General features: G+C 47.2%; 2 protein-coding genes across 2 annotated transcripts; one reads left to right on the top strand and one right to left on the bottom strand.

Annotated features, from left to right (window-relative positions):
- Positions 1–101: 101 nt before the first annotated feature.
- Positions 102–2,516, top strand: LOC104503793 (centromere protein S-like; the record flags this gene model as incomplete). The annotated part of the gene is made up of 4 exons (XM_010158385.1): positions 102–279; positions 633–666; positions 1,275–1,341; positions 2,361–2,516. Coding segments are annotated over 4 exons (435 nt in total), but the record flags the coding sequence as incomplete, so codon positions are not given.
- A 3,825-nt stretch (positions 2,517–6,341) lies between these two features.
- Positions 6,342–9,338, bottom strand: DFFA (DNA fragmentation factor, 45kDa, alpha polypeptide; the record flags this gene model as incomplete). Its single annotated transcript, XM_010158387.1, has 5 exons — positions 6,342–6,545; positions 7,252–7,406; positions 7,789–7,978; positions 8,942–9,072; positions 9,177–9,338. Coding segments are annotated over 5 exons (842 nt in total), but the record flags the coding sequence as incomplete, so codon positions are not given.
- Between the last annotated feature and the right edge of the window lie 315 nt (positions 9,339–9,653).

Raw genomic sequence — 9,653 nt, forward strand, 5'->3', positions numbered from 1 at the left:
GTCTGAGGCACCGAGCGCCAAACGGCCTGTGGCGGGCGTTGGGGCCTGGTAACGATCGCTAATGCTGCGTCCTTTGACACGGTGTTGGCGCTTGGCGGAAGGAGGAGTGTGTCCGCCTGCAGAGAACTGACGGGCTGTGCCCTGGATCCTTTCAGAGGCTGAAGGCTGCGGTTCACTACACGGTCGGCTGCCTGTGTCAGGACGTGGCGGGAGAGCGAGGCACTCAGTTCAGCAAACCGACCATCGCAGCCATCGCGGAGATGACCTTCCGGCAGTGCGGTATGGCCCTTTGCGTGTTTCCTTACTTGTGCAAGAGCCATGGCTGGCGAAACGATGCTTTTAAAAAAAAAAAAATAGCAACTAAGTATGGTGGATGTGTTGTTCTTTGCATTGCATTTTTGAAACCACAAGAAATAGCGATTCTGTTTTTCAGACCTGGAAAAAGCACTTAAAAATACATGGAAACACTGCGTGGGCCACCTGCCTGCGCAGAGGGTGGGCACGTAGTAACAGGTTGCGGTTACCTCTCGTGATTAACCTGGGTAATTTGCAGTTACACCTCGGTGTGTACCGTTACACCGTGTGTCTCTTCCTACTCAGCGTTTTAAAATACGTCTTTGTGTTTTCTCCAGAGACCTTTGCAAAAGACCTCGAAATGTTTGCAAGGTAGGTACTGGTACCCTTGACTGTTGGAAGGGCTTTCTTTGCATTCAGCTCTAGTAACTAGATAATCTTTAAAATATGCCTCGTAATTCAGTTTTTAGAGGGTTCTGTTGGCTGATTAAGTAGTGGCTGTGAAGTTAGGATATAGGTCTTCCCCTGTGGGTTCTTCCTGATCTTGGAAGCTCATTATTTAGGTTAATGGCCACGTGTAAGTGCCAGTGTGTTCATATGTAGCGGTACTGGATGATTCGGGACTGACAGATGCTTACTAGCATGGCTGTGATCCATCTGGTTGCTCCAGAGAGGTGAGGGAATGTTCTAAGGAGTCAGAACTTAGCACAGTGACCTGCTGGCAAGTCAGAGGGGATCGGAACGGTGGTGCTTGAAGTTCTGGGTGCTGAATTCTACTGGTTTTACACAAGAAGCGTGGGAATTTAGATGTACAAACTTGTGAAATAGGTTTTTGTGTATTCTGGTTGGAAAAGACAGGCGTGTTTGGTTTACTGGGTCCCTGTTAAGTCGTTCTAGTTAGTGTGCAGAGTTAGATGCTGTGTGCCCTCCTGCAACCAATGCTGGCAAACGCATTATGGGGTATTTTTAATTTCATGCAGACATGCGAAACGAAGCACAGTCACGACAGAAGATGTGAAGCTTTTGGCTAGAAGGAGCAATTCTTTGGTGAGAGGCACTGCATTTTCTGTCTCACAGTATTCTTAAATCCAATTGGTTAACGCCTAAGAGCACTTGAATGAAGGTTATAGATGATGAAGCTACTGTTGGTTAAGCAGTTTCCCTGGCTTACAGACGACGGGTGGGCACAATCCAGTGATTGTTTTTACATTTTCATCTTGTTTTGCTTCATGGCACTGTGCCTCACTGTGGGAACACAAATCTGATGGCAGTTCAAGCAGCAGTGTTCTGGTTGCAAGAAGACTGCTGCGGTTCCAAGTACAAAAGTACAGTAAACAGACACGTTACAGCATTGTCCATCTTGAAAGTAAATCACTGGGTTTTTTTCCTGATGTTGCATTTCTTGGGTTTAGCCAAATCACTGTTTTTTTCCTGATGTGGCATTTCTTGGTTTTAGCCTAAGGTCAGGAATAGCTTGAGTCCACCCTGAAGTGCTAAGTCTCCTAACATTCATAAGGGAATGATCCACATTACTGTCTCTCTCATGTGCTGATCTGTTCACTAGCATGTTAAGACGTCCCTGTAAATGCTTCCATGAAGAATAATTTCACGTGAGGGCTTTTTTCCTTCCATGTGTGATTTGAAATACACAAGGTGAACTCGCCCGAGAGGGTATAGTAAACGCTGGAGCTGAATTTTGTGTTCCTAGCTGTCCTGTACTATGTCAGGTGGGTGCAGAGGCATCTTGCAGTGTTTCTGTACTCGGATCGTGCCTTGGCAAACTACAACTCTGAGTAACTGCTGATGGTGCTGTCCTGGTTCTGGAAATGGGTGTAAAACACACTTAAAAATCCTCGTCTTGCCAGGGCGTTTCAGTATCTGAGGATAACCAGCTTAGACTGAGGGCTTGTGTAAGACTTAAAACTGGTTGATGTTTGACAGCCTTTTTGGGGTGTCTGTTGTCTTTTTTGTAATAATTTGTCCGGTTACTTTCTCTTAAACATTTCTAATTTCTCATGAAGAAATGAAGTTTCTCTGTAGATGACTGATTAGTTTACTGTTCTCAGCTAAAGTATATCACCCAGAAGAGTGAAGAGATCACATCAAGTAACATGGAGCAAAAGGTGAAAAAGAAAAAGAAGTCTGGTGCAGTTAAGGGACGGAGAGCTTCGGGGGAACAAGAAGCAGCTGTGACTGACAGTGAAGATTCCAATATGGCGTGACGTGCCTTTCAAGTCATGCCCCTGGACATTTTCTCCTGTTATCCCCACGGAACCGAAGTTAGCCTACGAGGGATTCCTCTTGAAGGTTAGCAACAGTAATGAGTTTTTGGGTGAACATAAGTAGTTGGGCTTTTTTGTTCCAGAAATGAAAGGAACTCAGTAAAGCTTACAGCCAAAATGCCTTAAGTGCTCACAAGAAGGTATTTTACTGTTACTAAAGAGAAAATCCTTTAAATAAAGTTTAAAGCAGAACATTCTTACTGACCACCATGCTTCAGTACCTGCAATGCCTCTGTGCTGCTACTTAGTTTCTCCCGGTAATTAACTTCCTGGCAACCTGGTCTAGTGGAAGGTGTCCCTGCCCATGGCAGGGGGGTTGGAACTGGGTGATCTTTAAGGTCCCTTCCAACCCAAACCATTCTATGATTCTATGATTCCTCCTTACTTCTGTTTTTGATGCTTTTGCTTGGGTATTTCGAATGGATTATTTTTTTGGTCTAAATAGCCATCTCTCTCGCTTGTTGTCTTGCCATTTAGAAGATGTTTTGTGCCATTTTCCCGTGATCCCGCTGGTGTACAAGCTTCATTCAGGAAGTTGCGTGGCGTTTCTATCTTCGGCTGTGCTGCGGTGGCACTCAGCAGTGCATCGCCATTGCCCTCTGCTGTCCTGGCAGCCGCTGCTGTTGGTTCAAAAGCAGCAGGTTCAAAGACGGCAGGAATTGAAACAGATACAGCCAAGGGAAATGAGAAGGCTGTTTCAACTACCGGGGGGGATACAAACTTAAAAAGCTTGCCAAGGGTAGTCTAAAATATGCAGCAGGAAAGTCTTGAACACTGTTTGTCTTGCGCTGTTTCAGCTACCGGGGGGGATACAAACTTTCCCAGAAAACCCAAAAAGCTTGCCAAGGGTAGTCTAAAATATGCAGCAGGAAAGTCTTGAACACTGTTTGTCTTGCTCAGCCCTTGATTTGTGAGACCAGCTCTTCCTTGAAGCCATGTGTTCCTTCCTGAGGATGCACCTCGGGGCACTTCCCCAAACCCAAGTTTAAGATCACCAGGTTCTCATTTTAGTAAGGCTCCTACCTTAAACACCACCCCAGGACAAAGAAGGTACCAGATGACACAGTATTTTTCATCACCCTGGAGAATTTAGGTGTTGCCTTGCTCCTTGTTTAAAATCCTCTTGAAAGAATACCACGCTTTCTGACTGGAGTCACTCAGCCGTACACGACACAGTCGGAAAAGAGTAATGCTCTGGGTTCCTTACATGTGCTGCCTTTTATTCTTGCTCTGTATTTGAGCTATGAAACAGTAGTGGAGAGGAAGAAAAAACCCCATGCCTTTTGTAGGGTGTAACTATCCAATATTGATCAAGTAAAATCAAAGTGCTGCAGTGTAGGAGACAATAGGAATGGCATGAATCTGGATCTGTATAGGAAATTTTACACCCTGAAACTTTTAAATACCTTCCTTCCTATGAAGGAAGTATTTAATTCCATAGTACGTCATGCTTGGGACAGAGGCGAGGAGGGGGTCTGGGAGCCATCACTCTCTCCCTTACTCTCTCTCGTTCACTCCTGTACACTTGCTGACCCTCTCCCTGACTCCTGCATTAGCTGCTTTGGTAACTCCTGTGCTGACTCGTTCGGGAGGGAGTTGGTGAGTTTGTTTAGTTCTCCCAGTCGTGCTATCGCTGACAGGGTTCGTTCAGAATCTGTTGCACCAGTGCTTGGGTGCTGGCCCTTGGGCTGCGGCTCTCGGCCTGCGATCGCTCTCGGGCTCCGGCTCTCAGGCTGCAGCTCTCTGTCTCGCACCCTCACTACTCAGCACCTGGTGGTGCAGTGGTCAGTGGGTGGTGAGCAACTGTATCATAATTGTATCATATTGCATAAAACATCATATGTTTTATTTCCTATTGTTTTAATTATTTATTATTAGTAGAATTTGTATATATTAATTTAGATTGGATTAGTAAATAGTTCTTATCTCAGTTTTACAAGCTTCCTTGTCCTTTTCCCTCCAATTCTTCCCCTCTGCTGGAGGAGGGGAGGGGGAATCTGTGCGAGTGGCTTCGTGGCATTTTGCTAGCTGTGACAGTGAGTTAAACATTCCTAATACAGGATTGAAATAATTATGCTATCATCTAGTATTTTCAGTTGATGTGAAACAGCCACAGATAACACAGAAACAGCCCTTCTTTCCTCTCGTCCAGCTTGAGGAATAGAAGTTGCCAAGTTGAGCTTGAAAAAATCAAAAGCATTGCAGGTTTGAGCAAGAGTGAAAAGCTGGTTTATAAAGGAGTGAGCGGTAATTGCAAACTAACATGCAAGCTCCCAGAAAGCCTGCTGACAGCTGCTCTGCTTGGCAGCCACTGTAATTCACATTGAGTACCACCAAAATTCTGTTAATGCGCCGCCATACATGCCGTTTCAGAAAGACTGGAACACAAAAAGCTTTTCGCAATTTCAAGCAGCAGGAAACCTTTTTACCTGCTGTGCCCTATGGTGTTACAAACCAGAAGTGGATATTCTAAGAAACAATTACTTGACTGAGCACAGACTGACCAAAAAGCTTCCCCATGCCGTCCAGTCACTTCCTATAAGGGTAGCTTCATCTGAAGGTACCCTAAGGGTTTTTGCTCAGCTGCTGAAAGGCACCCGCCTGTTAGTTACACTAACTCCGACTGTGCCATAATTCAGCTGGAATGTCAGCACACAGTGGTTCACCTGAATGCCTGCTGTAGGAATACTCAGCAGTTGGCACCCTGTACCATTTAAGGTTCGTTACATCAAAGGGTTTGCGTGATACTAGAAAACCTCTGTACCTCCTAAAACCCTCTCAGAAGTTTCAGCTCACTTTTCCATACCCATCTTCTGTTCCCACGAGAGAGCAGGTTGTGCCAGGTGGGAGTTCCGGTGCGGCGTCACCGGTATAAACATGCACTCCACCTAAACACTTCGGACAGGTTAATACAGAGTGCTCCTGTATTTCATTTCTTCTTCCTCTGTCCTTAAGGTAACCCTGTACTTATCAGCACATTCTTCAATCACAACTGGGAAGATCACAACTATCCCAACAGTAAGGTAAAAAGGTTTTAATGGTATTAGAAAAACTGACTTTGAACAAGTTTAAAAGTAAGCCAGTTAATACAAAAGCGTCATGATAGTACACTAATGATTAGGACAGTGATACAGACAGGCCAAATACAACTCTTCTGCCCCACAGAGCAAGTATTTCCACCTTCGCTGTGTTTTATAAGAACTTACACCGCACCCAAGAGGCACAAGTTCCTTACCGAAAATCACAGCACTTAAAGGACTTTGAATTTACTTTAACTGATGAAATTAGCATGAAAATTCAAGTTCCTAGATCCCAGGCTGGAGCTTAAAGCCAGCGAGCAGCTGGTAACCCCTCTGCCCCGTTCATTAACAGTGACTCCAAGTGTCTTCCAGAGGTCTTCCATCCTTGACACTGAAAACGGTGGGGGGACAAAGTATGCCAAGAGCCTGGGGCTCCGGAAGCTAGATCCATTATTATCAGATGGGAGCTTCTGGCTCCCAAGCAGGTATTCAAAGCTGAACCCTGACATGCTGTGCTTAGCAATACCATTGTTCCAGTATTCTGCAAAAGTCAAAATCCCTTTGGTTACATGATCTGAATCATCACAGGAGTTTAAGCCTCAGGACAATGTCCAGATTTTAGCTGTCTGTAGTCCGACCACGGAATGACCAGCAAACCATGGCTCCCAGGATGTATCTTTGCTTGTATCGTTTCTAATGCAAACCAACCCAAACCAACAGCAAAATTGGCAGCAGCACTACAGTCTTATTTTTTGCGTTTTGAACTAGGCCAGTCTCCCCAGGGTAGCGTTTTCTTGCCTTTTGATGTGCTCCTTAGGGACTGCAACGTCTGCACTTGCTCTAGACGCCTGCAGAGCTCCTGATCACACGCTTGCTGCAGAGCTTCGGCTTTCTGCTTGTCCCATCTCAGAGCCGAGGCCAGCGCTTCTGCGTCTTCTTTCAAGACCAGCTGCAGCAAGAGAGATTTCTAGCAGTCTCTTCTACCGACGCTCCTCCACCACTCACCCCTCTGCCCACGCTCAGAACAGCAGTAATAAGACACCTGCGTAATACTGGCAATTTGGTAACGAAGATGTTCCCACCTTTCAGAGTCTACCCCGTGGGCTAGCGTAGGAGCCTGAAGCTACATTCAGATGTTCAGAGGGACAGAAAACAGTTACTTGGTGTCTACAGCAGGGAAAAGCAAGAGAAGTTCTTAGCATTGGAAAGAACACACTTTCTAAGGGTTAAACTTTACCCAGACTTTCCTTCCATGCTGTGGGTTTATTTACATCGTTTTCCAAAATAAAGGAGGCTTTAATTTTGATTTTGGATGTATAAAAGAAATACAGCTAGCCGCATCTGCATACAAAAAAAAAATGTGCTGGTAGAGCCGAAGCACTGGCTGACTGATTTGGCAGAGATCAACCCCAAACTTACTCTGTGGCCTTTCAGAGGACAGACTAGAGTATTGGGAACAGTGTCAACTGGCTCTAACGGAGGAGCTCCGAGCAGGGGGTAGTGTTACTGAGGAAGAGAAATAGGTGAAATCTCACCACTTTGAGACTGAGATATACTGACATCAGAGCCTCCAGAAGCAAGGACAGTTCCCCCCTGTAACCTCTCTCTCCGAAGGGAGAGATTTGCCAGACTGTGGTTATGTCAGTCTCACCCACCTCTAGATCCTGACTGTCCAAGCAGAGCTCTGGGGCAGGTTTCTCTCTCAGAGCAGCAAGGACGTGGTCACTGAGCGCTGTTTTGGCTGAAGTGCCTGTGCTGCTGGTACCTGTGTCAACCACATCCATCTCCTTTCTTGGAACAGACTCAGATTCTGAAAAGTAGAAGAATCGTTACAGCCCATGACACGTCCAGGATGGGAAAAGTGGCCTGATGGCTTTGAGATTAATAAACTACGCGTTCTATCTCGGTGCATCCTCCAACCTAAGAAATCCGTAACTCTAAGGATGACTAGGTGATTTAAGCTTTTCCCCCAGCAGTCTACTTCCAGGCCTTAGGAGAAACATGACACAACAGCGAGAGGGTTCCTGGACACCTCTGTAACAGAATTCTTACACTGTACCAGCTGTTACCTGCACCACAGGAACAGCTGCTAAGCAAGTGGCTCACTCCAGCCCTTCACTCGGCCTTATTTACACCACTCAGCTATTTCAGGCATCTCTGAAAAGCTCCTCTAGCATCCTAATGCTCCCTACCTGCTACTTTGCTTAAGATACTGTCTTCCTTTTTCAAGGCCTCTAGGTAGAGTTCCAGGAGCTGTCTTGACTGCCGTTGCTCTTCTCGTCTGTCCAGCACCTGCTGTAGGGTGTCCTGCAATATCTGGATTTTGGGTTGACTCTGAGCAAGTTCTTCTGCCAGGTCTGAACGCGGTACATCAATAAGCACCTTAAAACGAGAGTGCTGCTGTTACATGGACTGATCGAGTAACTCAGTCCATGACACTGGTTACAGTACAAACAGCAAGCTTCCTGAATGTCCACCTTCGTGAAACCCAGCTTGTCTCACAAGGGTTCTCGTCACAGCAAGTCAGCCTAGTTAGGAGAGGCTGTGGGGGCACTCGGTCAACCAGCATTCTTTACCAAAAGGCGCCCAGGAAATTGTGGAATCGTGCATTTTTAATAGAAATTGTGACAACTTCTGGCAATCAAAGTCCCACTTCTTGTGCCTGCATGGGAATACGCAAAGGAAAGCCTGGCCCGTGGGAAGCTGCACACTGGAGGAGAACAAGAGAGAGTTATCACCATGCCTCACCAACATGGAAGGTCTTAGGCAGTCAGATACACTCATAGAACGGTTTGGGCTGGAAGGGACCTTAAAGATCATCCAGTTCCAACCCCCTGCCATGGGCAGGGACACCTTCCACTAGACCAGGTTGCTCCAAGCCTCATCCAGCCTGGCCTTGGACACTTCCAGGGATGGGGCATCCACAGCTTCTCTGGGCAACCTGTCCCAGTGCCTCCCCAGGAAGAAGTCGAATGACAGCAGCTCTTCGAACCCCTCTGGAGCAGAGAGAGTTGGCATGCTGCTCAGCCCTCCCTTTTCATACATCACAGAGGTGTCTGGATTTAAAAAATGAGCCCTACTCAGGTGCCCTTTAGCCAAATCTTGACTTTTTGCCCTCCCACTGCCAGACTGGAAAGACATGCTGTGAGGGACAATAAGGTGATTAAGAGCATCCTCCTCAGGCACCTCTGAGTTTTTCCTCCCAAGGAGAAATTTGGCTGTAGCACCACAGCCAGCTGAATTAAGCCCGAAATCACATTTACATATTCTGTTCTCTGCCATCTCCTGAGATAAATGGATGACAGGCAGAGCCAAGGACAGCAATGAGAGGTTTCCCCACTGTACCTGGAGGTCTTCTTCGGACATCAAGATGATATTAGACAGGTCATCCTTCAGTTGCCTGGCCAGCTGCTTCCACTTCTCTGCAGCGCTGTCCACTTCATCGGCAGACTCGGAGAGCCAGGCTGTTCCGCTGTCTGACACAAGAGCCAGGGGTCATTCCCGACCCCCCTGAGCCAGCCTAGTTTCACCAAGCGTATTCCAAGCCCTCCCCTTCCACGCTGCCTCATCCACGGAGTACCTAAGCTTTTGCCGGACCATCTCTCATTCTTGGCCAGCGCCACAAACGCGGTGTTAGAGGGCAGACACAAGAAGTAGTCCTCATCATCCACAATAGTGCCATCTTCTGCCAGTACTAAGGTGATGGGCTCCCTGGCGCTTTCAACACCCAGAATGCTGCTGGCTGCAAACAGAAAATACTCAGTGAGAAGACGAAAGCGGCACACGCGTTGCCCTTTCATGACACCCGTCACAAGAGACAAGCAACTCCCAGGAACTCGGGCTAGAGACCCGGGCCTGTCTCCACAGCGCTGCGCCGGAGGTTTTTTAGCACATCCTCACGAGTTTCCCTTCCAGAAGTTCATCTCCTTGACACAGGCACGGACGGCGGCGCATTCCAGGCGCTTCATCCCCCCTCCCCCCATTAGGAAGCGCCAGCCGTGTCTACTCCACGGCACGGATCCCTCCCAGCCCCACCGCCTACAGATGGCGGGAGGAG

The sequence above is a fragment of the Eurypyga helias genome, unplaced genomic scaffold, assembly GCF_000690775.1.
Source record: "Eurypyga helias isolate BGI_N326 unplaced genomic scaffold, ASM69077v1 scaffold14669, whole genome shotgun sequence".
In the NCBI taxonomy this organism is placed as follows: Eukaryota; Metazoa; Chordata; class Aves; order Eurypygiformes; family Eurypygidae; genus Eurypyga; species Eurypyga helias.